Source organism: Dasypus novemcinctus, chromosome 27 (assembly GCF_030445035.2).
Source record: "Dasypus novemcinctus isolate mDasNov1 chromosome 27, mDasNov1.1.hap2, whole genome shotgun sequence".
NCBI lineage: Eukaryota > Metazoa > Chordata > Mammalia > Cingulata > Dasypodidae > Dasypus > Dasypus novemcinctus.
The window spans coordinates 11,932,464-11,960,357 of record NC_080699.1 but is presented as its reverse complement, the minus strand read 5'-3'; the positions used below and the strand labels follow the sequence as shown (position 1 = coordinate 11,960,357).

General features: G+C 37.9%; 2 protein-coding genes across 3 annotated transcripts in view; one reads left to right on the top strand and one right to left on the bottom strand.

Moving 5' to 3' along the window:
- The window catches only part of AASDHPPT (aminoadipate-semialdehyde dehydrogenase-phosphopantetheinyl transferase), a 34,871-nt gene extending 28,726 nt beyond the window's left edge, over positions 1-6,145 (bottom strand). The window contains exons 1-2 of the mRNA XM_004453294.4: positions 5,421-6,145; positions 3,597-3,822 (exon numbers count right to left, since the gene is read on the bottom strand). Of these exons, the coding sequence (XP_004453351.1) occupies positions 3,597-3,822; positions 5,421-5,603 (409 nt within the window). The 5' untranslated portion in view covers positions 5,604-6,145. The remainder of the gene's footprint in view (positions 1-3,596; positions 3,823-5,420) is intronic.
- Positions 5,854-25,952, top strand: KBTBD3 (kelch repeat and BTB domain containing 3). 2 transcript variants are annotated; one of them, XM_058289322.2, is made up of 4 exons: positions 5,974-6,197; positions 18,302-18,435; positions 18,571-18,815; positions 22,494-25,952. In XM_058289322.2, the coding sequence occupies exons 3-4, from the start codon at positions 18,595-18,597 to the stop codon at positions 24,094-24,096; spliced, it is 1,824 nt and encodes a 607-aa protein (XP_058145305.1). In that variant the 5' UTR covers positions 5,974-6,197; positions 18,302-18,435; positions 18,571-18,594; the 3' UTR covers positions 24,097-25,952. The 2 variants fall into 2 exon arrangements, with proteins under 2 accessions (XP_004453355.2, XP_058145305.1); XM_004453298.4 differs by lacking the exon at positions 18,302-18,435 and having other exon boundaries at positions 5,854-6,015.
- Positions 25,953-27,894: the final 1,942 nt, after the last annotated feature.

The window sequence follows — 27,894 nt, the reverse complement described above, 5'->3', positions numbered from 1 at the left end:
GGAAAAAACAACCAGAATTCCCAACTGAGGGGAGCAAATTATAATGCCCTGAAAAAGAACATTCTGGACACGTTAGGAATGTACTGCACTGGCAGTATAGCCATGCTAGGGTGACACTTGGTTAGACAATCACTGAATAACTATTTATCGTTGTGCTTACTTTTTATATACCAACTCCTGTCATATAAGGTTCCTTTCTTCAGTAAGCTAAGAAAAATGTGGTTGATGGAATCACATATATTTAGGGGATTTCAATCTCTGGACTGACAATGTGATAGCCAGATCCTGAGCCTCAACAGACTCCAGCACCTACAATCTGATTTATTGGACTTACCACACTCAGCTAAGATGGAGTTGAAGAAGGACAACCACCACACCATGGAGCCTAGAGTGATTACAACTGAAAATGGGAGGATTGCATCCAGCATCCAGGTGGAATCTGACCCTCCTCTTGACATAGAGGTGCAATGGACACAACCAATCTAATGTCCACATAGAAGAGGTGGCATTGGAATGGGAAAAGTGGACATAGTGGACGAAGGGTATGGGGAAAGACAGGAAGAGATGAGAGGTGGAGGCGTCTTTGGGACATGGAGCTGCCCTGGATGGTACTTCAGAGGCAATCACCGGACATTGTAAATCCTCACAGGGCCCACTGGATGGAATGGAGGAGAGTATGGGCTATGATGTGAACCAATGTATATGAGGTGCAGAGGTGCCCAAAGATGTACTTACCAAATCCAATGGATGTGTCATGATGCTGGGAACGAGTGTTGTTGGGGGGGAAGAGGGGGGGTGGGGGGATGGGGTTGAATGGGACCTCACATATATATTTTTAATGTAATATTATTACAAAGTCAATAAAAAATAAAAATAAAAAAAAAAATAAAAAAAAAAAAAGAGTGGGCATACAGCTAGAATAAGAAACCAATATATTCCTAGGTCAACTATCAATATAATCTCTCCTGCACATCCACAGCAGCAATGGGAGAACTGGAGAGGACGGGGTTGTGAGATGAGCCACAATTGGTAGAAACAGCAAATGCCACAAGGAAGACTCCCTAAGTTCCCACATGATGCTTGTTCCCAACAAGATAGGAGTAATGGGATTGAGTCTCTCAATATACTAATGACACTCTAAGGCCTAACTCTGCTTGAGTTGATGATCTAGTAACAATGTCCAGCACAAAGGACAGTACTTCCCTTGCTGCTATTCTCTCCAAGTTTTATACTCCATCATTCAACAAGAATCTTAGGGGCTTCCTTACTCAATTTCCTCATTTATGAGTGGAATGATTCAAATATATCTCCAATGAATCAAACCACTGCCTACTTTCCACCCCCATGAGGGTGTGTCCATTTATACTTCAGAAACTATACTAACGACAACTGGAAAGTATCTTCTCCCCTATGTGTTACTGGACATTTCAACAGCTTTTTGGCAATGAAACAGTCAAACAAAAGGAAATGGTCTAAGTATTGATAAGTCAAATAAGATCATTCAAAGAAGATGGGAGCAGGGAGAAAGTCTAATAAAACACATGAGCAGGATATTGTAACTTCCTATCATTTTTTTAAAGTTCCAATTAGTAATTAGTTGTTCTCCAGCAATGACCATAAGCCAACAATGTTCATCAGGCCAACTAGTGATAAAAATCTCTTTCTCACAAGCATAATTAAATCCCGACATGGTGGGCCAAAGAGGGCTGTGTAGTTAAGTGCTTGCTGCATTCTAAGGAGCAATGACCTCTCCAGGAATTTCTGCTTTTAGGGAAAGGAAGGTCACATAAGGAGAGCAGAAAGCTGTAAAAGCACTTGGGCATATTCCTATGCTCATGCTGAATCCTCTACACAATGGTTCTTTTAGACTAACCCTTCTATGACCCTGCTGCAAATGAGATCCTCTCCTGAGAAAACTGCAATGTGCACGGCTCACATAAAAGTAGCAGACAATTTCAAGAAGATGAAAAATATGCTTTGAAGATTATCCATGGACTCTAGGTCAAGAACCTCTGTTATGTTTCCAAAATCACTCCTAGAACTGCCTTTGGATCAAAATTGCGAATGGATTTGTAATAGAAAGGTTTTTGAGCAAAGGCCAAAGAAAAAGTAGCTGGTCGAGAAATCCAAAGTAAAGATACCGAAAGTAGAAGTGAGAGCTGAGATTAACAGAAATAATCTGAAGCCTACCCTTTAAGCTCAAAGTGTTTACTCATTCCTTTGACAAATATTTATTGAGCATTAGGTACTAAACAGTGCTGTGAGATGTAATAGATAGGATCAAACTCAGATGTAGCTGAAATGGTTCCTGCTGTCATGTAGTCTCATGGTAAAGACTGATAAATGAATAATTATAAACTGAGATAAGATCTTGGAATAAAAGAAATATGTTTTATGAGAATTTTAAAAAAAGAACCTAGCTTAGATTAGAGGATCACAAAAGGCTTCCTAAAATACGGCTGAAGTGAAATCTAACCAGTTAAGAGTTTCTAGGTGGATCTAGGAGTGGTTAATGTGAGTCTTCCAACCCAGAGAATTACATAACCAAAGGCTCTATGGTGGAGGCAGCTTGCCATCAGGAGGTTGTACTATGAAATTAGGAAGATGTGGGTTCTCTTAATAGCTCTTTCTTCTTGGCCTTTTTTCTAAATTTTTACGAGTAAAGACTTTATTAAGAAACAAGAAAATAAGAAAAGTACATTGTCTGAGGCATGGACCATGGGTATGCTGCAGAGTGAGATGCACTAGTCTGTTATTGTACCCTCTGATAAGAATAATATATTCATCACAGAGTGGTTGGATAATGAGATATATAAAGCACTTAGTAAAATGCCTAGCACATAGTTAGTGCTCACTGACTTAGCAAGATGACAGTAATTAAGAAAGCCTGTGTTTCAGTAAAATTACCTGGGTATGCCAAATTTCTTCATAAATGTTAGTAGTTCCTAAAAGCATCAATTACAAATTTCTAAAGTTATAAGCAACTTAAATAACTGTACACTCTTCATTTTTACTTTTATTATAATGTGCTACAAAGAGCTATACTTAGAAATAGCACAAAAACATGATATCTCTACCTAGGGTTTACAATATATTTTACCTTTGAGGGTTTTCTTGTTTTTAAAACAAAATTTTTACAGTACAATTACAATGTTTTTTTGAATAGACTTCATTCAAAACTATCTGTTGAGTTCAACTCAGGTTAACACCTATGACTTAAATATAATAAACTGAAGCTATTGAAAAAACTATTTTACAAAATTTAAATGTCTTTAGAAATGGTTTTGAATTCAGTCTTACTTAGCAAACTTAAGTATGATTCAAAAACAAAATCTTTATATTTTCACTTTTCTTCTAGGCAAAGCATTATATGGATCCCCACTAACAGAAAGCCCATCCTGCATGTACCAGTCTGATAATATTCAAGGAAATATACCCTTTTCCAGACATGTTTTTTCAGCTGTTATTTCCTTTGGACACGGAGCACATTTTCCCTAAACTTAAATATCTAAAGCATACCTCCTGACCTAAGATTACGCAATAGAGAAAAGCGAAGTCAAGACAACTCCTTCTGTGCTACGACAATGCAACATTACCTGGAAAACTAGTCTTCATTATATCGATTCCAACTTGTAGCTCAGGTTCAGCAGCAAGTACAGCATAGTCCCCTTGATGAGAGATGTTAAAGTTGAAATTGGGATAAGGATTCAAGGAGTCCTTTGCAAGAACTGGTTTTCCTTTTGCAGTTCTTTGCAAACGAATATTATTCCAAGGGATATTCAATTTCTCTGCAACTAATTTCCTTATCATCAGACGACCAGCCTGTTAAGTATATAAAATATTTAGTATACAGTGATGTCCACACTAGAGATTTAGATACACTTCCTCTATCACACAAAGGTTTTATTTTTGTGGTTTCTAAAATATTCATTTTCCTAAAGTTGAAAATTACAATAGTATTAATACATTGTGTTGCTCAAGAACACAGAAGTTAGTCCCTCCTTAGCAATTCCCTCCCCTCAACAAACAACCAACATTAACAAGTCAGTAGACATCCTTCCAGTCTTTTCTCTAAGTATTTAAATGTGTATTTTCATGTTTTTGCTATAAACACACACGACACCATACTATGTGTAATACTCTGCCATGTATATGCTTATTACAGATTATTTAACGTCTGTACTTATCAGTCTAGCCTGTGCATTATTCTTTTAGCAGTAGCATTATTTCATGATATCCAGGTACCATAACTTGCATTTTCCCATTATTGGACACAGGCTAGCTCTAGTTTTTCAATTAAAATTCTGAGGTGAGCAGCCTATTGTACTTTCATCTCTGTGCACATGGGCAACTTATTTCTAGATCTTCTATACCCATCAAGCAGACCATGATCTACATTGCTTCATTTATACACCAGCTACTCTCTCCCACCTCCACTGATTATTAAGTTACTAAAAACATAAAACCCCATGAGCATAAGATGACAAAATATGACTTTGTAAAATACCTTTTAGACTTTTTTCCCTTGCAATTCTAACACTGACTTTTAAACACTACGGTGCCTTGAAATTAATTTATTTTACGACTTCAAGCTATTTTTTTAAGTGTAGAAAATATTCACCCACACGCCTTCAAAGAATTATGAGCCCACATTTCTAACATAAGTTTTGAAATAGGAACTTTTTTCCCAAAAAAATCACTGTATTTGTAGTGATCCTAATTAGATTGTTTTAAACTGCACTATATGGTACAAATATTTAATTTGTAATCCAATTTTCCATCTGTTACTTAAAATACATAATTTTTTTAAAAAAACGATTCGTTAATATCTAAAATTCAGTTTCCCAAGTTATTTAGTCCAGAACATATGCCTGGGACGGCATCCCGGGGCCTCAGTTTCATTGGTAAAGGAGACTGGCCTCGGCGTCTTTCCCTTCCACGGGGTAACAAAAGCTGAACTAATCCGGACCGTCAGTGTCTTCTGGGGCCTACCACGTGCAGGATGCCCTTGGCGTGGTGAGAGATTTCACGCGCAGACTAAGCATGTGCTACAGGCCCAAGCAAAGAAAGAAAAGAGAATCTGCTGACGTTTAAAATAATCAAAACATTATTAAGGAAGGACACAATGACTTCGGAGGGCTCCCCGACGCTCGTCTTAGGGTTTAGGACGGTCTGTTTCCAAACCCTACGGCGAGGGGGACTCGTCTACTCCGCGAGGCAGGCCGGCAGGCCCCCAGGCCCCCAGGCCTTACCCAGGCCGCGCGAGCTCCGGGGTCGCCGGCGCCCCCCAGCCCCGCCCGGGCCAGTCCCCACGGGGCCAGGGCGCCGCGTGGACACCGGGAGGGAGGAGGGCCTCGGCGGCGCGTCCCACCGTCCCCCCACGGCTTCCTCTGGCTCCAAACAGCAAAGACCTTAAGTACCATGGCTGCCTTGGCGTCCCGGGCGAAGACGAACTGGCCAATACGCTCCTTCTCCTCGGGCTGGATCGAGCGCACCGCCAGCAGCCATTCGGCTCGGCTCGGCAGCCACGTGCCGCAGGAGAAGGCCCAGCGCACACCCTCCATGGCCGGCACCCAGCACAACCGCTTGGCGGGGACGACCATACACCGTACCCGAAGCTCGCCGCCACCGAGGGCCTGCGATGGCGCGGTCGCTGGCGGGCCCCGCCCCCTTCTTCCAAGCGTCGGCGCGGAGGGGGCGGGGCGCCGTGCTACGTCACGGGCACGCCGGCCGCGGGGAGCCCTCGCTTTCCCCGCCCCCAAGCCCGTCGCCTTCTCGCGGCCCCGGCGGCTCCAGGCGTGCTTGGAGAGCCGGGCCTCCGCGCGCTGCGGCAACGTGTGACGTCACGTGGAGGCGGGGCGTCAAAGGCGAAAGAAGGGCGGGCCAGGACTGGCACCTGACGGTTGCGCCACTCACGCTTCGAGCCGAGCTGAAGGGACGGCGGGGGAGCCAATCGCAGTCTGTTCTCTGGAGGCAGGGAGATTGGGGCGGAGACTTGGCCGGCCGCAGTTGCAGGTGGGTGCGCTCGGGGGTCTGAGGGAAGGAGTGGGGAGCTAGCGCCTTCCTGCGGGGCGTGGGGTCGGCTCTGACGACCCCCGCGAAGACGGGTCCCGTGGCTTCAGCTGCCCCTGCCGCTCCCGCGTCTGGGAGGAGGCTGCGATGCTCTCTGACTACCAAGTGAATGGTGCCCCCTGGAGGTGTGCGACGCGGCGGCGCGAGCCCCCTGGGTCCAGGGCACCCCCTCCTCCGGGGTATCCCCTGCCCCGAGCAGCCGCCCCCTTCAAACCCGCCCTCGCAGGCTGAGTTCAGGCGCTGCCCCCTGCGGCGCGCCGCACCCCCTCCCTCAGGGCTCCACATAGCCGCGGGGCCTTCCCCTGCGGCGCTGAGGCGCCCGGGCGGAGTTCTGCGAGTACCAAGCCTGGGTCCGCACTTGAGGAGAAAACCATGGGTGCTTCTGGTGAGGCATCCGTGTCTCCGCATCCTCACAGTGGCCCTCGCTCCCTGAGCCGCCAAAGTCACTAAGTAACTTAAGGGCTTCTTCAGATTTACTCTGTGCATCGACTCCGTTATTATTTCCAACGTTTTTATGAAGGGCCAGATTGATGTTTGTTCGCAAAATTCCAGGTATCCTGGAGATGACCTTTATTTGAAAGCCCACGTGATTAGAGTCCCCTGCGGCTTATGGTCCAGGGAAAAGTTTATCTCTGCAGACATATGTTTACTTTGCATAACTTCGTATGGGATAAGGACTGTGTACCGCCGAATCCAGCAGGCTCCTCTTTTCCTTTGACTGTCAGGGAACATCAAGCAAGAGCCAACAGTAGGAATTAACTCAATTAATGCCAACTCAATTAATGCCTGTTTTTCTGTATAATTGTTTCCATTAAGTTTTCAAGATACTGTGATCCCCCTAGAATCCTTTACAAGTATATGGGATTTTGAGCACACACTCATACAAATCCTCAAAGGGCTATAAAAGGAATTACTGGCTTGATACATCTATTAATTTAACTAATATTTACTAAAATCCTGTGTCAGGTGCCATCTATATGTCTATAATATATGTGTTTTTTCTGTGTGTGTGTATATTTATTTTTAGGAGGTACCTAAATTGAACCCAGGACCTTATACGTGGGAAGCAAACACTCAACCACTTGAGCTACATCTGCTCCCCCAGGTGCCATATATAAGATCTATTTACCTGATCTGCTTACCACCCACAGGTAGCATACAAACATGTACATGAAAAATTACAATACAAAAAAATCTAACTGTCATATATAGGGAACAGAGTACTCTAATGATACCCATATCACCCATAACTCAGTTCTCCATTTCTTTTATTATATAACTTTTCCTTTCTTGTCTTTTTGAACTGATTTTTATAATTTAAATAGAAAACTTCTCTTACTAAAGCATCCCTATGTACATTATCTCACATTTTCTTCTGTGATTGAGAAAATAGAAAGATAACTTGTGAAATTATGTAAATTCTGATCTAAGAATTCAGATCCCATTCATTTACTAAGCTGTATTAGATCAGTGAAGTCAAATATACAGCCAGGCAATGTACTGGTGTTTTGTTTTTTTTTTAAGATTTATTTTTATTTATTTCTCTCTCCTTCCTGCCCCAGTTGTCTGTTCTCTGTGTCCGTTTGCTGCATGTTCTTCTTTTTGTCCACTTCTGTTGCTGTCAACGGCACGGGAATCTATGTTTCTTTTTGTTGCGTCATCTTGCTGTGTCAGCTCTCTGTGCGGTGCCATTCTTGGGCAGGCTGCACTTTCCTTCACACTGGGCGGCTCTCCTTACGGGGTGCACTCCTTGCGCGTGGGGCTCCCCTATTGGGGGGACACCCCTGCGTGTCAGGGCACTCCTTGCGCGCATCAGCACTGCGCATGGGCCAGCTCCACAAGGGTCAAAGAGGCCCGGGGTTTGAACCGCAGACGCCCCATCCACTGGGCCAACTCCACTTCCCTGTACTGGTTATTTGTATTTGTTCTCTCTGCCAAGAATACTCTCCTCTCATCATCACATTACTTATTTCTCTATCATTCAGGCCTCGGTTCAAATGTCATGCCAAAGAGAATATCTCAGTCCACCTAATCTAAAATAACTCTCCCACTTCCCTCTCATAGCCCCATGCCCTAGTGAACACCCTTCTTTTTCAAGATTGTTTTGGCCATTTGGGGTCCCTTGCAATTCCATATCAATTTTAGGATCAACTTTTCCTTTTCTACCAAAAGGTCATTTGTGTTAATAGGGACTACATTGAATCCATAGATCGTTTTGGGGAGTAATTGCCATCTTAACATATCATATCCTCAGAAAACATGGGCTATCTTTCTTTCCTTTTTTTTTAGGTCTTTAATTTCTTTAAACAATGTTTTGTAGTTTTTATTGTATAAATCTTGTAACTACTTAAATTTATTCTTAAGTGTTTTATTCCTTTCAATGTTAGTGTACCTAAAATTGATTTTTTAATTTCCTTTTTGAATTATTCATTGCTGGTATATAGAAATACAACTGGTTTTGAGTCTTGATTGCAACTTGATGCTGCAATTTGCTGAATTCGTTTATTAGCCCTAATAGCTCTAATAGTTACGTGAATTCTTTAGGATTTTCTATATGTAAGATCATATCCTCTGGGAATTGAGATAATTTTACTTCTTCCTTTCCAGTCTAGATGCCTTTTATTTATTTTTTTTTTCTTTCATTCCTTTCGTCTGATTGCTCTGGCTAGAATATCTAGTATAGTGTTGAACAGAAGTGGCAAAAGGAGGCATCCTTATCTTGTTCCTGATCTTAAGGGGAAAACTTTCTCCGTCTTTCCTCCCTGAGTATGATACTAAGTGTGGCCTTTATCATGTTGAGGAAGTTCCTTTCTATTCTATTTTGTTGAGTGCTTTTTGTCATTAAAGGGTATTGTATTTTGTCAAATGCTTTTTCTGTAACAACTGAGAGGATCATGTGTTTAGGTTTTTTCATTTCATCCTATTAATATAGTTTATGTCAATGATTGATTTTCATTTTGTTGAATCACCTTTGCATTTCTGAGACAGATCCTACCCACTGGACACTCATTATAGGTTTGTTGAATTTAATCCCCTTTCCTATCTACTTTTTAAAAATCTCACTTGTCCCTCAAGGCTTAGCTCAAACCTTACCTTGTCTTAATAATATCCTAGAGTACTTTTTTTCCTTAAGTGTTGTCTTTATCATTTGGCAGTTGTTCTAGTATTACCTTATGACATGTCTCCTGTTCTATTTAAAGGTGTATTATCGTCAAAATTAAAATGTATCTTATTTTAAGAGAAAGAATTTCAGGTGTATCTTACCTTTTACAGATGGTATACAATCAGTAAATTTTGAGTGACTTTTTAAAAGATTATACTCTTCTTACAAGGTAGTACTGATTTTTTATATTCTAACTTTCCTCACTTTTTTCTTAAAGTAATATAAAGCATGCAGTTCATAACTCACCTAACTATATTCACTAAACCCCAAAATTTTATTAAATATTTTTATTGCATTTGTCAGGATGAAAATGGGACTAAAGTAATAGAAACCCAGGAAGTTTGTGAGTAGTAGTCATCTTGCTTGATCCTGGTCTGTGGCTTCTTAGCGGTATTCTGGAAGACTTCTGAATTCTCTTTTGAGGTCTATGACCTAGTATCTGTGTGACCTTGAGGAAATACTGAACCCCTGCCAGATCTGTTTCAACAGAAAGGCATCAAATGAAACAGTCTCTATAATTTACTGATTTTTATGTAATGTTCATTAACTTTTTACTTAGTCACAACTTAAGCTTTAGTCCATCTCTAAAACAAAGCTTAAAATCCATCCATTTCTGCTCATCTGCACTGTTATCATTCTAGTCTGAACCACCATCATTGCTTACCTGAAATACTGGTTCATTTTCTAGCCTGCACAGGAAAGGGGCGCATTCTCTTCATATGCCTGTGCTTTCTACCATAAGCCTCCTGGACCAATGTCTCTTCAGAGCTAAGTCTAGAAGTCCATGCTCTTAATCACTATGCTACCTGGCCACCTAACTAGATTGAGAAGTCAAGGCCAACAAGGAAGGAAACCTGGACAGTAAAATGGCACAGAAACTAAGGGATAAGTTTTTCAAGAAGGGGAAAATAGTTAACAGTGTGGATAGTCCTGAGAAGTTAAATAAGGCTAGGCATGCAAAGCGAGCATTTGACTTTGCAAGATGCTAGTGTGGTGGCATTAACAAGAGCTGTTTTAGTAGGGTGTTTCAGTTTCCTAGGCTGCTCAAAGCAGATACCATTAAATGGGTTGGTTTAAACAAGGAGAATTTATTAGCTTACAATTAGAGGTCATAAAAATGTCAAAATCAAGGCATCATCAAGGTGATGCTTTTTTCCTGAAGACTGACTGCTGGTGATCCTTGGCTCCTCTGCCACATGGCAAGGTACATGGCAGTATCTGCTGGTCTCTCCCTTCTCTTCTGGGTTTCATTGCTTTCATCCTCTTGCTTCCATGACTTTCTCTCTCTCTCTTTCTCTCCCTCTCTATTTATTCTGTTTATAAAGAACTCCAGTAAGAAAATTAAGATCCATCCTATATGACGTGATTCACACTTTTTTTTTTTTACAGATTTATTTATTTCTCTCCCCTTCCCCCTCCCCCCCCCCCCCCCAGTTATCTGGGCTCTGTGTCCATTTGCTGCGTCGTCTTCTTTGTCCTCTTCTGTTGTCAGCAGCACGGGAATCTGTGTTTCTTTTTTTGTTGTGTCATCTTGTGTCAGCTCTCCGTGTGTGCAGCACCATTCCTGAGCAGGCTGCACTTTTTTCCGCCCTGGGCAGCCCTCCTTACGGGGCGTACTCCTTGTGCATGGGGCTCCCCTACGTGGGGAACACCCCTGCGTGGCACAGCACTTCTTGGGCACATCAGCACTGCGCGTGGGCCAGCTCCACACGGGTCAAGGAGGCCCGGGGGTTTGAACCGCAGACCTCCCGTGTGGTAGACGGATGCCCTAACTACTGGGCCAAGTTCGCTTCCCTGTGGTTCACACTTTAATTGGAGTAGTCCCATCAAAAAGTCCTACTTACAATGGGTTCATACCCACAGAAATGGGTTAAATTTAAGAACATGCTTTTCTGGATTTACATAAAGCTTCAAACCATCACTTAGGGTAAAAGAGAAGAAACTTGATCTCAGTAGGTTTCAGTCAAAGGAGGTGACACTATCATAGACTGCTCTTTAGGAGTTTTCCTGGATTACAGCGTAGAGAAATGGGATGGTAGCTAGAGGGCAATAAAAGATCAAAGGATAGATTTTTGTCTGCTTGAGATTTAAGATGGAAGGTATTAGAATTTGTATTCTGATGGCAATGGTCCAGCAGAGTGGGAGAAGTTGATGTAGGAGAAGGAGTAGATAGGTGTGTGTTCAGTGGAGTGGGGAACTGTAGTAGACTGAATCATGTCTCCCACAAAGATGAGTTCAAGACCTAACCCCTGGTCCTGTGGGCGTGGACACCTTTGTAAATAGAATCTTTGAAGATACCAGATTGAATTAGGGTGGTCTTAATCCAATATGACTGGAATCCCTATAAGGATGGGATATTAAGACAGAAACAACTGAGCAGGGGGAGTAGAAGCCACAGAAGAAGGAGGAGATGCGTTGCCATGTGAGAGAGGCAGTGATAGATGGCCAATAGGTTACCATCAGAAGGGTACAGACTTTGGAGAAAGCATGACCTTGCATACCTTGAATTTGGACTTCGAGCCTCCAAACTGTAGGTCAATAAATTCCTGTCATTTAAGCCAACCAGTTTGTGGATATTTGTCAGAACAGCCCTGGCAAACTAAGACAAGAACATTGTCTGTATTGTTTTGGCTGTGTCCCCGGTATCTAGAACAGGACCTCCATATAAGATCTACTCTGGGAAACGGACTTTGGCCCAGTGGTTAGGGCGTCCGTCTACCATATGGGAGGTCCGTGGTTCAAACCCCGGGCCTCCTTGACCCGTGTGGAGCTGGCCATGCGCAGTGCTGATACACGCAAGGAGTGCCGTGCCACGCAAGGGTGTCCCCCGCGTGGGGGAGCCCCATGCGCAAGGAGTGCACCTGTGAGGAAAGCCACCCAGCGTGAAAAGAAAGAGCAGCCTGCCCAGGAATGGCGCCGCCCACACTTCCCATGCCACTGACGACAACAGAAGCGGACAAAGAAACAAGACGCAGCAAATAGACACAGAGAACAGACAACCGGGGGAGGGAGGGAAATTAAATAAATAAATAAATCTTTAAAAAAATAAAAAATAAAATAAATCAGATCATGTCATGGTCCAGTTTAAAGTCTTCAGTAGTTCCTATTGGCATGTAAAATAAAATGTTAATTCCTTGTGACTTGTAGGATTCTACATGAGGAAACACCTGCTTTCTGCAGCCCTATCTCCTGACATTCTTATTCACTGTACTTCAGCCACAGTGGCCTTCTTTCAGTAAATGATGTTACTGGCTAAATGTATAAGATATTGTTGGTTTTAATTGTTAATGTTTATATACCACTTGCAAACATTCATTTAATATTCATGATATCATTTAAGCATCCAATGTGATAGGTGTGCCACCTTCCTAGGTGAGAAAGCCAAAGCTCAGAGAGAGAATCACAAGTAAGTGATGGTCCATTTACAGCTATGTTCCTCTCTCCAAATCCCATGTTTATTAAATTTTATTTTAACTTTATTTTTAAAGAAGTTTTAGACTACAGAAAAGTTACATCAAAAATGTAGGGGAGGGTGGTGGACTTGGCCCAGTGGTTGGGGCATCCGTCTACCACATGGGAGGTCCACGGTTCAAACCCCGGGCCTCCTTGACCCGTGTGGCGCTGGCCCATGCAAGTGCTGATGCGTGCAAGGAGTGCCGTGCCACGCAGGGGTGTTCCCCACGTAGGGGAGCCCCATGCGCAAGGAGTGCGCCCCCATAAGGAGAGCCGCCCAGTGCGAAAGGAATTGCAGCCTGCCCAAGAATAGCGCCGCCCACACAGAGAACTGACATAACAAGATGATGCAACAAAAAAGAAACACATATTCCTGTGCCGCTGACAAAACAAAAGTGGACAAAGAAGATGCAGCAAATAGACACAGAGAACAGACACCTGGGGGGGGAGGGGAGAGAAATAAATAATTTTTTTAATGTAGGGGACACCCATATACCCCTCCCTCCCCCTCTCATTTTCCCATATTAATAACATCTTATATTGGTGTGATACGTTAATTACAATTGATGACCATGTTCTTTATTTTTGCAAAATAAGTAAATATTTACTCAAACCAATTTAAGAAATGGAAATTGCAGCTTCACAGTTTTGTCATTCTGTATTTGTCATTCTGTCATGGCAGGCTTTATCTTTTAACCACTTTATAAAAATGAATAGCTATTTATTATGCTAATATTTTAGGATACTTGAAATTTTCTAGTAAAGTTTTTGTTAATCTTCAAAGAAAAAAATTACTTTATACTTATATCATTGGGTTCAGTTCTTATTCATGAATCATGAACTTCAATAATTGACAATCCAACACAAGGTCCAAGTAGCATGCATGTTTTTAACGACAGGAAATTAATTAAAATTTGTTTATGGTTGACATTTTTTAAATTGATATTCTCAAAATAGATGTCCCTATGCAGAGTCATCAAAAGTTCAGGTTTTTTATCCTTTTGATAGTCTCTGTTTTGTTTATTTTTAAGTTGTTTTAAAATACTTGAGAAACAAATTTATACCCAAACTGAAATGATGTTTTTGAGATTTTTGTTTTTTGTTTTCATTTTTTAAGTGTTTTGAACAAGAACAAAAGTGAAATACCAAAATAATTTTTAATTGAATTGATATTTCATTATCTTTTTTCTTCTAATTCTTATTCTAAAATAATTATAGATACTCAAGGAAGTTGCAAAGATAGTACAGAGAGGTACCATATACCCTTCATCCAGTTTCCCCCAATGGTTATATCTTACCTAATTACAGTACAAAATCAAAACAAGAGACTTTGACATTGGTGCAATGTGTGTATATAGTTCCATATCATTTTATCATGTGTAGATTTGTGTAACCATCATCATAATCAAGACATATCACTACAGATCACTACAAAAATCTCCGTGCTACCCTTTATAGTCATGCCTGCCCCTACCTCTTACCTTTCCCAATCCCTGGCAGCCATTAATCTGTTTCCCATCTCTTTTATAATTTTGTCATTTTGAGAAAGTTACATAAATGGAATCATACAGTATGTATCCTTTTGAGATTGGCTTTTTCATTCATTATAACACCCTGAGATTTAATTTGTTATATGTATTAACAGTTTGATCCTTTCTATTGGTAAATAGTATTTTACTCTATAGCTATAACACAGTTTGTTTAACAGTTTACCTATTGGAGGATATTTGGGTGGTTTCCAATTTTTGGCTATCCAACTAAAGCTGCTATGAAAATTCATGTACAGGTTTTTCTGCACACGTTAAGTTTGCTTTTTTCTGGGGCAAATGGCCAGGTGTTTGTTTGCTAGGTCATTTAGTAAGTGAATGTTCAGCTTTTAAAGAAACTGCCAAAATATTTCCATTAGCCAATTAATACCATCAATGTATTCAAGATACAATTTCTTCACCCTTGCCTGTGGTGTTATCACTAGTTTTTAATTTTAACCATTCTGATAGGTGTGTAGTGATATCTCATTGTAATCTTAATTTTCATTTTCCTGCTAATGATGTTGAACATCTTTTCATGTGCTTATTTGCCATTTCTTTGCTGAAATGTCTCATGATTTTTTGCCAGATTTTAAAATGGATCGTTTGGTTTATACTGTTGAGTTTTGAAATGTCTTTATATATTCTAGGTATGAGTCAGATATATGGTTTACAAATATTTTCTCTTAGTCTGTACCTTGTTTTTCATCCTCTTAGCAGGGTCTTTCACAGAAGAAAAGTTTTCAGTTTTGATGTAATGCTGCCTATCATTTTTTTTCTTTTATGGATTATATGCATCATGCTTTTGATATCATATCTAAGAATTCATTGACTAGCCCCTGATCAGGAAGATTTTCTTTATAGTTTTATGTTTTACATTTAAATCTATAATATACTTTGAATTAGTTTTTGTATAAAGTGAATTTTAAGTTTTCATTTTTTTGCCTATGGATATCCAGTTGCTTCTATGTCATTTGTTGAAAAGATTATCCTTCGTCCATTGAATTGCTTTGTACCTTTGTCAAAAAACTGGCTGTATTCACGTGGGCTCTTCTGTTCTGTCCAGTTGATCTCTGTGTCTACCCTTCAACCAACTCCACATAGTCTTATTTACTGTATCTTTTTTTTTAAAGATTTATTTATTTATTTATTTCTCTCCCCTTCCCCCCTCCCGCCCAGGTTATCTGTTCTGTGTCTATTTGCCGAGTCTTCTTCTTTGTCCACTTCTGTTGTTGTCAGCCACACAGGAATCTGGGTTTCTTTTTGTTGCGTCATCTTGTGTGTCAGCTCTCCGTGTGTGTGGCACCATTCCTGGGCAGGCTGCACTTTCTTTCGTGCTGGGCAGCTCTCCTTACGGGGTGCACTCCTTGCGCATGCGGCTCCCCCACGCGGGGGGACCCCTGTGTGGCAGGGCACTCCTTGCGCGCATCAGCACTGCGCATGGGCCGGCTCCACACCGGTCAGGGAGGCCCAGGGTTTGAACCGCGGACCTCCCATGTGGTAGACAGATGCCCTAACCACTGGGCCAAGTCTGCTTAACTTTACTGTATCTTTTTAAGACTTGAAATAAGTAGACTGATTTTTCCCACTGAGTCTTTGTTTTCAAGATTGTTTTAGTCACTCTAGTTCCTTTATCTTTCTATATAAAATTTGAGTATAATCTTGCCTGTATATACAAAAATTTTGCAAGGTTTTTTATAGGAGTTGTGTTAAACCTGTATACCACTTTAAGGAGGATTGACATCATTACTATGTTAAGTCTTCCAATCCATGTATACAGTATGTCTCTCCAGTTAAGTAGATCGTTAATTTATTTCATCAGCAATTTGTAGATTTCAGCAGAAAAGTCCTGTACATGTAAGATTTACATCTAAATATTTCTCTATTTTTCTTTTTAAGCAATTGTAAATGGTATTGCATCTTTAATTTTTATTTCCATGTGTTCATTTCTAGTATAGAGAAATACAGTTGATTTTATGTATGTTGAATTGTATCCTGTGACTTTGCTGAACTTGATAGTTCCATGCATATTTTTTTCTTTGTGATTCCTTGGTATTTTCTACATTGACCATCATATCATCTACAAATGGAGACAGTTTTATTGCTCCCTTCCAATGTGTGTGTCTTTTGTGTTTTTTTCTTTTGCCATGCTATACTGGCTAGACCTTCCAGTACCATGATGTGTAGCAGTAGTAAGATCCAACATCCTCTCCTTGTTCCTGATCTTATTGGAAAAAGTCTTTCACCGTGATATGATGTTTCCTGTAGAATTTTTTTTTAGATATTCCCTTTATTAAGTTGAGGAAGTTCCCCCTCTATTCGTTGTTTGCTGAAAGTTTTTCATGAAAGGATGTTGAATTTTGTTTAATGCCTTTTTTGCATCAATCGATATGATCATCTGGTTTTTCTTCTTTAGCTTATTAAAAGGGTAGGTTAATTGATTTCTGAATATTGAACCAGCCTTGCATCCCTGGAATAAACTCTGTTTAGTCATACTGTATAATTCTTTTTATACATTGCTGAATTCTATTTACTAATATTTTGTTTAGATTTTTTGCATCTATATTTGTGATACTCATTCTTTTTTTTGTCTATTTGTACTGTCTTTATCTAAGTTTGGTATCACAATAATACTGTCTTTATAAATTGCGGGAAAGTGTTCTCTCCTATTCTTTAGAGGAGATTTTATACAATTTTATGTTAATTTTCCTTTAAACAGTTGGTAGACTTTTCCAGTGAAGCTATCTGGGCTTGGAGATTTCTTTTGCAGGAGATTTTTAATTATAAATTTAATTTCCTTTATAGTTATGATACTGATCAAATTATTTCAATATTGAGTTAGGGTAGTTTGTATTTTTTGAGATATTTTTCCATTTCATCTGTTATCAAATTTACATGCATATAGTTATTTGTAGTGTTTTATCATTTTGATGTCTGTAGTGGTAAACTGTTTTATTACTAACATTAGTAATTTGTGTTGCCCCTCTTTTTTGTCCATCCTTCTAAAAGTTTGTCCATTTTCTTGATCTTTTAAAGAACAAGCTCCTTGTTTCATTGATTTTTCTCGTTTGTTTTGTTTTCAGTTTTATAGATTTCCTCTTTTTATCATTTTGCTCCTTCTGCTTGCAATGAGTTTATTTTTTTCCTTTTTTCTAGTGCCTTTCGGTGCGAGCTTAGATGATTAATGTGAGAACTTTATTCTTTTCTGACATAAGCATATAATGCTACAAATTGTTTTCCCAACATTGCTTTAGCAGCATTCCACTAATTTTGATTGGTTATATTTTTATTTTCATTCAAGCAACTGAATTTTTAATGTTATTTAATTTTGAGTAATTTAAATTTAAGTAGCCAAATGTGGTTAGTGGTTACATATTGGACAATGCAGTAGTAGGTTGCCTCAGTCTTAGAATGGAGCTTTGATTGGTGTTACAGACCGCTGGAACTACTTCTCCAGTGTCCAGCTTTTGGTCTGAGCAACAGATCTTCTATGTAGCAGGCTACAGCAGCACAGGTTTGGTTATGGATTCTCATTGGAGATCAGATTCATGAGACACAAAGAGGCTTTAATACTACTTTTACATAACTTTATAGAAGTTTGAAAGGCAAGAGATACAGTTAGAGCATATTTTTCCCATATTCTCACTGGGAAACCTGCCAATTGCCAGAACACAAAGCTTCTTTTGCTCCCTTATCCAGATCGGTGAGAAATGTAGTGCCGCCCTAGATGAGAAGTAAGGGGTGTGTGAGTGTCTGTGTCTGTATGTCTGTGTGTTTCTGTGGCAGGTGAGTGGCAGAGGTGCAGATGGGACGGTAGAGGAAGGGTTCACAATGACGTATAAAAGCCACAAACCCTTTTACCCGCTAAATTTTCATATCACTCTTGGGTAGGCCCAAGGCCCACTTGCCCAGGCATAGCTACCCCATCCCACGTGGAATTCCACACAATTACTGTCAGAGCCAAAGACAACATTCCCCATTTATCTTAACTCTGCTCTTTCCAAGGAAACAGTGCTATGGGACACCAAGATTATTTTCAGGTAGGCTTACATAGCCCAGGTCTAGAGTTAACCTTTTATTCACACAGCCATAGGACAACATCACCGTGTCCTGCCTCAGAGAACACAGGAATTGGATCATTTGGAAGCTCAGATCAAATCATTCTTTGAAATTTAAGATTTCATAAAGATTTAGACGTCTCAACTTCATATTATAGCCTCTGTAAGTTAAACCTTTTCTTTTAAAAAGATGTTTATCATGTGAGAAAGCATTTCTGTATAATTGATACTAAGAGGACAAATTTTAGAGAAAATTTCATTAGGACTTGACTACATGAGTGATTTTTTTTTATTCTAGTTTTTAAAACAGTGGGAACTGACTATGGATAATTCATATGATTCCAATCAACAAAACTCATGTAATGGAATTCTACCTGAGAAGAAAAACAGTTTCCTTGTGTCAGAAGATCATGGGCAGAAAATCTTAAGTGTACTACAGAATTTTCGAGAACAAAATGTCTTTTATGATTTCAAAATAATCATGAAAGATGAAATAATCCCATGTCATCGTTGTGTATTAGCAGCATGCAGTGACTTTTTCAGGTACTGTACCTCATCTTTGCCTCAGATTTTGTAATATGAATAATTTTTTTAACGACACTCAATTTCTCCCCCACAGGAGCACACAACAGTAATTTTTGTGTTTTTTTCTTTCTTTTAAAAAGCTAATTAGAACAAAGATTAGTGATTTTTGAGTATGATAATTTAACACTATCCTTTTTAAGGTTTAGATCTTTCCAAGTCAGCATTTTTTATTTTCCCTAAAATTCTAACATTAGTCCTTTGAAATTTCTGGAAAAAAAATTGTTTTTAATCTAGGTTCAGTTGTACTTTGGGGATCCCCACACTGTATCACTTAGAAAGAGAGGAAAAGAATGGTCGATCAAAATTGGACACAAAGTTCAAAGAAAAAGTAGAGTCTGAGAGGAATATCACTTTTGGCTGTGTCTGTCCATATTTTATCCAGGGGAAAGGGGCTCCCATCCAGAGGACTTAAAGGCATCTCATCCCTTTGGCTCAGGTGTTACTAGAATAGGGAAAAGCCCTCTTAGCTAAGGAGCATTTCTCAAGATGGGCTAACTCCTTGCCTTGTTCTGTTTCTCCGTAACCTGTCACCCGCAGGGAATGTCCTAGTCATGACCCTGCCAGAATCCACTGTGATGACAGCATATTTCTGATTTTTCAAGGTTAAGGGTCCGTTATATGGCGGTAATACTGCAGTAACTGTCTAAGGTACTACCGCTGTGTGAGGCCTGGTGGTTAGCAGGCAGACAGGACCTGGTAACGCCCTGGCCTTCAGCCCTCTTAGTCATGCTGCAGTAAACTAAAGTCCTAACTGCAGGTTTTCGTATTTTGTTCAATTTTTAATGCAGTGTTAATTCAAGGTAAGCAGGAAATAGATGTACATTCTCAAATAAACTCAATGAATATATCGGCTATAGGTAAAAAAATCCCTAAGAAATAAACTTGATAAATATAAGGTTTAAAAAAATAGAAATACCTAGATGCAAATTATCTTACACTGTTTTTTAGTCCTTAATTTAACCCTGATTTTGCTGCCAAAGTCTAATTAGAACTCACACTTAGTGCCTTCTACAGAAAATTTTATAGGTTATACTTCATTGAGCAAAAACAATATATTATCTATCACTTGCTAAATACCCACTGCTGTAATGTTTTGTGCTTTGAATATGGATGTGGCTCAATGCTATATCTGTTTCCTATGTGGAGCCAGGAGGCTGTAACAATCCTTAACTAGCTGTTTGCCTAATTAGAATATATGTCTTCATATATGTTTTCTCTTTCCACTCATGGGTAACCTAAGTTGTTCTTTGAATTCTACCAAGACTCTTATTGTTCCGTGTTCTGCCCCTGTTGGGTTCCACCCCTTCCTTTTCACCTCTCTTCTAATCCAGGTTTTCTTCCATGTGACTCCTCTCTGCCACCTTACCCTTCATTTTGCCCCCTCATCACAGGAATCTGGGCATTATAGTGGTTAAGTACTTGGCCTCTTAATCAGCCACCCTAAATCTAAATTTCCACTCTCTCACTTACTAGCTATGTAATCTTAGTTAAGTTACTTAACCTCTCCAGGCCTCATTTTCTTCATTTGTGAAAAAATTAGAATAAAAATAGGACCCAACTTAGAGGGTCATTATGAAAAGTGAATGAAATAATGTATAAATAATTCTTTCTAAACCTTGCAAAAAGTAGAAATAACATGCTGTGAACACAGAGCATGATTTTCCTATAATATTTCTATGCTAAAAAAAAAGAGAGGTTCATGTAAACATTTGAATTCAAAGTGTTCTTGTTGAAGTTATTTATTAATTAAATATATCCGCACATAATCTTTGTCCATTGTCCTTTGTACATCTTAATTCCTGGCCTTTTATGAGTTGGCTTTTAATTTTCTTAATTAAAAACTATTTTAGGGGGTGGGAGGTATATGGGGACCTAATATTTTTTTAATGTAATATTAAAAAATAAAGACAAAAAAAAATAAAAGTCCTGGATTATACCCTTAAAAAAATAAAAATAAAATAAAAACTATTTTGTTAAAATAATATAAACAACCAAAATAGTGTAAACAAAAAATATACTTTTTAAATTTTCTACCTGTTTTTAAGTAACATATTTTCAGTTTATAATAACCTAGCTTCTCAATTATATATAATATTTTGCTAAATGGTGACACAGTTCACATAAAAATATGTTTAAATGTAGATAGAAATTCTTCAATTTACAGTCTTGTATGAGAAGACCACTAATTGATTTTGTGTTATGATTAAACTCTTTGGAATATTGAAAAAAATAGAAAATAAAAATTGTGGAAAGTATACCATGCGTGTCAAATGCTCTTTACAATGTTTTTGGAAAATGAAAATTTTGATTGAGGTGTAAGGTCATTGGAAACAAATTGAAAAAGAATCACACATATACTATATTTTTATGAAAATATTGTAAAGTTGAAATAGATATTAACTGGATTCCCTAAAGATGGTAGGATGAAGTATAGAAATAAGAGCTTACATGTGTTGTTTTCTCAAAATGTGGAAGCTAATGGTAAACTTAAAAATACTCAGAACTAATAGAAAACATTCACTTTCTTAAAAAATTATGATAAAAACTGTTAATGTTTTGTATCTACTTTATTCCTCTCAACAACCCATGAGATAGTTACTTTCAGTATCCCCATTTTCAGATGAATAATTTGAAGCACAGTGAAGTTAAGTAACCTGCCTAAGGTCACACAGCTATTATGTGGCAGTGAGGCTCTAGAAGCCATGCCTTACTGTTACCCTAAAGTGACTATTGATAGCTTAATAATCTAGTATAATTGTTGTCACAAGTTAATCTTTCTAAATTAATATGCATTTTATTGAAAGTTATATAATTTTTAAAGCGCTTTCTTTATGTTTGTGTTGAGTAGCCTAGTGGGAAGGCAGTTTGTCTTCCTTCCTTTTCCTAAGGAGTATTCCTTATTCAGAATGCACCTCATATTTTTTAGGTGGATGCTACTCCCTCTTTAATAGTTTTAAGTACCCTTTAGAGTGGACTCCAGTAAATCGGTTTCCCCCTAGAGTACTTGGACACCCAGAGTTAATGCTTCCAAGATGTTCTGGACAACAGTGTCACAAATACAAACCAGGATTAAGCCAGAACTAGTGCTCAGTAACTGTCCTTGGTTCTCTGTTGTAGCTCTGCCCACCTTAATCTTAATCTCCATTTGCTCTTCCACTGTCAACCACCATCCTGGCTTTGTTTATAAGTATAAAAGTGAATAACTGAATATGAAGTTAGTACAAAGGTGGATGGCATATTGTTCTTACTAAACCGATAGTAAATAGTTTACTCTCCTGCCCAAATATTTCCCAGTAATTTATATTTTTGCTTAAATGGAGCCAAAGAAATTCCCAAATTCTTAGATTCTGTCAACTTTACCACATGGGGTTAGATCAGTTGCTGCAGCTGAGCTATGATATATGTATTTTGCAATATGGGAGTTATACGTATGTTTTCTGACATGATAATTTGATATATAATTCTAGATATTAAAATAGTTTATTAGGATGCTCTTAAAATATATTCTGTTAAAACTTTAATCTTAATTTTAAATCAACCTAAGGGTAAAGGGAATCTCTAAGGTCAAATATTGAAAATAACTATGGAAACAAATATTCCTGTTTACTTGTTCTTCTGTGTTCTTTATTTTTGCAGGGCTATGTTTGAAGTAAACATGAAAGAAAGAGATGATGGAAGTGTTACCATCACTAATTTATCCTCCAAAGCAGTAAAAGCATTTCTTGATTATGCCTATACTGGAAAAACAAAGATAACAGGTGATAATGTGGAAATGTTCTTCCAGTTGTCATCATTTCTTCAAGTTTCCTTCCTGTCCAAAGCTTGCAGTGACTTTTTAATAAAAAGTATTGATCTTGTTAATTGCTTACAATTATTATCTATTTCAGATAGCTATGGTTCTCCCCGTTTGTTTGATCATGCATTATACTTTGTACAACATCACTTTTCTTTATTATTTAAATCCAGTGATTTCTTAGAGATGAATTTTGGAGTACTGCAAAAATGTCTGGAATCAGATGAATTAAATGTTCCTGAAGAAGAAACTGTACTGAAAGTGGTCCTTAGTTGGACTAAACATAACTTAGAGTCAAGGCAAAAGTATCTGCCTCTTTTGATTAAAAAAGTAAGACTACATCAGTTATCTGAGGAGACACTTCAAAACTGTCTGCTCAGTGAAGAGTGTTTACTCAAAAACACAAACTGCTTTGACATAATTATGGATGCAGTTAAGTGTGTGCAAGGTTCCGGTGGACTTTTCCCTGATGCGCGACCATCCACAACTGAAAAATATATATTTGTTCACAAAACTGAGGAAAATGGAGAAAATCAGTATACGTTTTGTTATAATATTAAAGCCAATTTGTGGAAAATACTGCCACAGTCACACCTGACCGATTTGCCAGGATCTAGTCTGTCTAGTTATGGAGAGAAAATATTCTTGACAGGTGGTTGCAAAGGGAAGTGTTGTAGAACAGTTAGGCTCCATATTGCTGAGTCATATCATGATGCCACTGACGAAACCTGGTGCTATTGTCCTGTCAAAAATGATTTCTTCTTGGTGTCATCTCTGAAAACACCAAGAACCATGCATACATCAGTTATGGCTCTCAATAGATTATTTGTCATTGGTGGAAAGACTAGAGGATCTCAGGATATTAAAAGTCTCTTAGATGTTGAATCTTACAATCCTCTTTCCAAAGAATGGGTGTCTGTTAGCCCATTACCCAGAGGCATATACTATCCAGAAGCAAGTGCATGCCAAAATGTGATTTATGTTCTTGGATCAGAAGTAGAGATTACCGATGCCTTTAACCCATCTCTTGACTGCTTTTTCAAATACAATGCTACTACTGATCAGTGGTCTGAACTAGTAGCAGAGTTTGGACAATTTTTTCATGCAACACTAATTAAAGCAGTACCAGTAAATTACACGTTGTATATATGTGACCTTTCCACCTATAAGGTTTATAGTTTTTGTCCAGATACTTGCGTTTGGAAGGGTGAAGGATCTTTTGAATGTGCAGGCTTTAATGCAGGTGCAGTTGGAATTGAGGATAAAATTTACATATTAGGTGGAGATTATGCACCAGATGAAATCACAGATGAAGTACAGGTCTACCACAGTAGCAGGTCTGAGTGGGAAGAAGTTTCACCAATGCCAAGAGCCTTAACTGAATTTTACTGCCAGGTAGTTCAGTTCAATAAATACAGGGACCCATGGTTTTCTCAACATTTCTAAAAGTAGTAAGTGCTTGCGCAGTCTAACCCTATTCCAGTTCTAGACATAGTTAATTTGTTAATCATAATGACTAACGAGGTCTTTATGTCTTGAATATAATGTTCCTGCTATTAGAGAATTACTATATAAATAAATATATAAACCATACATGAATTAAGAGTTCCCAGAAACTTAAAATACAAAATACATTATACCAAAAATTAAACAATATAATTTAATCTTTGAGGAGCCCAGAGTTTCTTAGAAGTATTTTCATATGTAAATAAAAGCCATAGGCTTTGATGCTTTGATTTTTTAAAGTACTTTATCTGTAAAGGCTAGTAAAAACAAATCAAAGTTTACAGATTTGTACTATATAGATGAAAGAAATTTCTTGAGATAATAATAATGGATTATTTATGCTTTATATTATAAAAAGTGAGAAAATTAGAAAGGAGTGAGAATCCTACTTTGTTACTGTGGGTATAAGAACTCTGGAGTTCCTCTTTTCGATAGTAGTTAACTTTGAAGCACTGCTTTTCTTTTACCAGTTTTTGGTTAAAAACTTCTAGTATGCAATATATTGCCCTAGCCTTCTAAACCATACACTAAACAGTGCAACTTTTAAAAAATGATTCATCTCTTCATTAAGCACATACAGTACCATGTTATAATAACATAATGCCAACGGCAGTTACTAAAATGCTTTAAAATTGCTAATTCTATTAGGTCTAAGTTGTCAATTGGTTTCAGTCTCTAAGAGTGTTATGCCTCTCTTACTACTGATTTTCTACCAAGGTTAGTAAAATAATTTAATTAGTAGTAGTAAATTATACTTGACCTGAGTTTATCTTAACATGTATGCCACTAAATGGCCTTAGATTCCAGGATGACTGTCCTAAAATAATTTGTCTGTATCATTGCCAGGTTCCAATATAATTGAGGATGTAGAAAATCTTACCTTTCCATATGTGGATCATTACCGTTGCATTTCTTAAGTGTACAAATTTAAGTTCCAATAAGAAACTTGAGGATTTAAGTTAATACCATACCAATTTTCTGTGATGATATATACTACATAAAACATCATGTTGGTTTACTACTTTGGTAAATTATTCAGAGTGAATTACTTTCTGAATTTAATAAAAATACCTGGGGCTTTGGTATTAATAGAATTTGCAACATGTATCTGTTCAAATGTTTAAACATCTTTAACCCAAAAAATGCAAGATTGTCAGTCATCCTTGTTTTCAACTTACTGCCTTGCAATAAGATACATTTCTTTAATCAGTTTTTAAAATTATAATCATTTCAGGTTTTAAGACCCCAGATTTAAATCTCAGGAAATGTGTAGATTAGATTTTTCTAGAACCAAATAGAGCTTCCTATGCTTTGCAGTATGTATTAATCTGTGTAAATGTACATATTCTTTAGACTATGTTCCTCAGTGGAAATATACCTAGATAAAAATCCATTTATTTTAACGTATAAATGTATGCGATCATAAGTTTCAAATATATTTTTCATAATAGAATAGAATATTAAACTATATTATCATGCAATTTCCAAAATCAGGGACTGTCCCTAATCAGATGATAGTTAAAAGTATCCTGTAGAACTGGTGGCCTTCCTCTCTACATAAGCACATGACTGGTTGGCTCAGCCCTTTCCTGTGTGTGTATGTGCGTGTCTTTAAGAAAAAATTTAATGGAAGTTTGTGTGTGTGTGTGTGTGAGGTGCATGGTGCGTGGCTTTGAAAACAAATTGTTTGAGAAAGACAAAGTAGGTGACCTATATATGGATTTACTGAACTGTTACTTTAAGCATATATAAATAATTTAGAATATGTTTAAAATAAATATTGCTTTAAACACCAACTCTAGGAATTGTTCATCTTTTCTACAAAGGGGAAACTAAAACAAATCTAATCTCTTCCAGATTTTGACTCTATTGTTTCATCATCTTCATTTTCATCATTCTTTTCACTGCCACTGATTTACGGTAATATTTCCAGAAATATCCTTGTTATTTCAATCCCTTGGCTCCCTCAGCATCTGATTAAATACATTTTCTAATCCACAGGTTATTTGCCTTAATTTCTACAGTTGCTGTGGGTTACTTGTTAATCATTTTAACATATTGTCATCTCTTTATAATTATACCTTTGTGCTTTTCACCATCAAACCCCATTAACTCTTCCTCTATTTCCTGTTCTTTTTCCTTGGCACCATAGCTGGACTTGGCTCCATTACTGTCTGCTCTCATTGTTTGATTTTGCATCTGCTTGTAAAGGTAGCACTTTTCATTGGATCTATCTGCCTTATTCAAAAATGGTTCCATGACTTCACAGTCCTTAAGAAATTCAAATACATGACAGAATCAGTAACTAAGCTGATTATTTATATCTTTCTGGTCTTGCCAATGACTGTGGCTTCACTGTACAAGAACCATGCATATCATTCTGGCCTTGTCCTACCTCCATTCTGGATCTCTGAAATGCAATTTTCAGTGCCCCTCAGTACCCCTAGGAGGAGCTATTTTTCCTGTCTGTAAGGGACATTTTCCAAATTGCTGTAATCCTGTGGAAAAAAATTGTTTAATATTTCTAAACCTTTATCATTTGTCTTACTCCACTAAATTTGGCTTATGTATTGCAAAGTCTTCTAAAATAGACAATAGATACATGGCATTAAATATAAAATTATTGCACTTAACACTTCTATAAGATCAATTCTAAGTTACTAGACAGTTCTAGAATGATCCTCCAACTTGAGTTAAAATATAGAGCATCTTTTGTTTACCTATACCCTTAGTATGAAGTTTGATATTTGCATTATTGAAATTATATTCATTCACGTAACACTCAAATTCGATATTGGAAGGGAAAGAGAATGGCTCTATCACAGCAGTATTTATTACACATTATCCTTGAAAGCTAAAATATTACTTCTTTGAAGGAGACCACATGCAATATAATTGCATTTATCCCAGATACCAAGAAGAGCAATTGAGTATGTGTTCAGTGTGCTTAACTCAAGGTATATTTGAAAATCAGTCAAATATAGAGGGAAGCATCTGCTTATGTTTTGAGATTTGGAAGCAATAAACATAATGCAATCATTAAATATATACATAAATATATAGTTCTACTTTGAGATCATCTCAGTCTAATTGGAGTATTCTGGAAACTTCTCATATTTAGAATTGAAAGTGTAAGGCCCAGAAATGTCTTCCAAGGGACAGCTCTAGAGGGCAATCTAGAATCAAGGGCTAGAATTTACATGAAGCAAATTTCTGTTTATCTTAAGGAACAATTGTTAAGCCATATTTTAGAAAGAGATTAGTTATCAAAGACTGATAATTAGCCCAATTATTTCCACAGGATTGCAGAACCAAAGATTTCTATATTCTGTTTACACATTGTGATCTCAATAGTTTTCTGATATATGACTAATTGTTCATCCCTCCAATTTATTCACCATTTTAGGCATTCTGAGTAACTTAATTTCAGTGATTCTGCATATGCATGATTTCAATAGGACTTAAGACCATTTGCATTTAATGGATTTTTTTCTGTTTTATTTTTTTTTTTAAATCACTCAGGCAAATGTCTATAAATGGTGCTGACATTTATAGTCAACTGCTAATAGGGATTTTTCTATCTACCATGGGTGCGTTATTTTATAGTGGAAAGAAATTGAAAGGCTAGTACCTAAAATTTTCTTTGAAATCATTGTTATTATTACCTTGTAAATATGTTTATACAACCAATTATAGTAGTGATTCTAGTTAAAGAATATATACTTTGAAGGAATATCT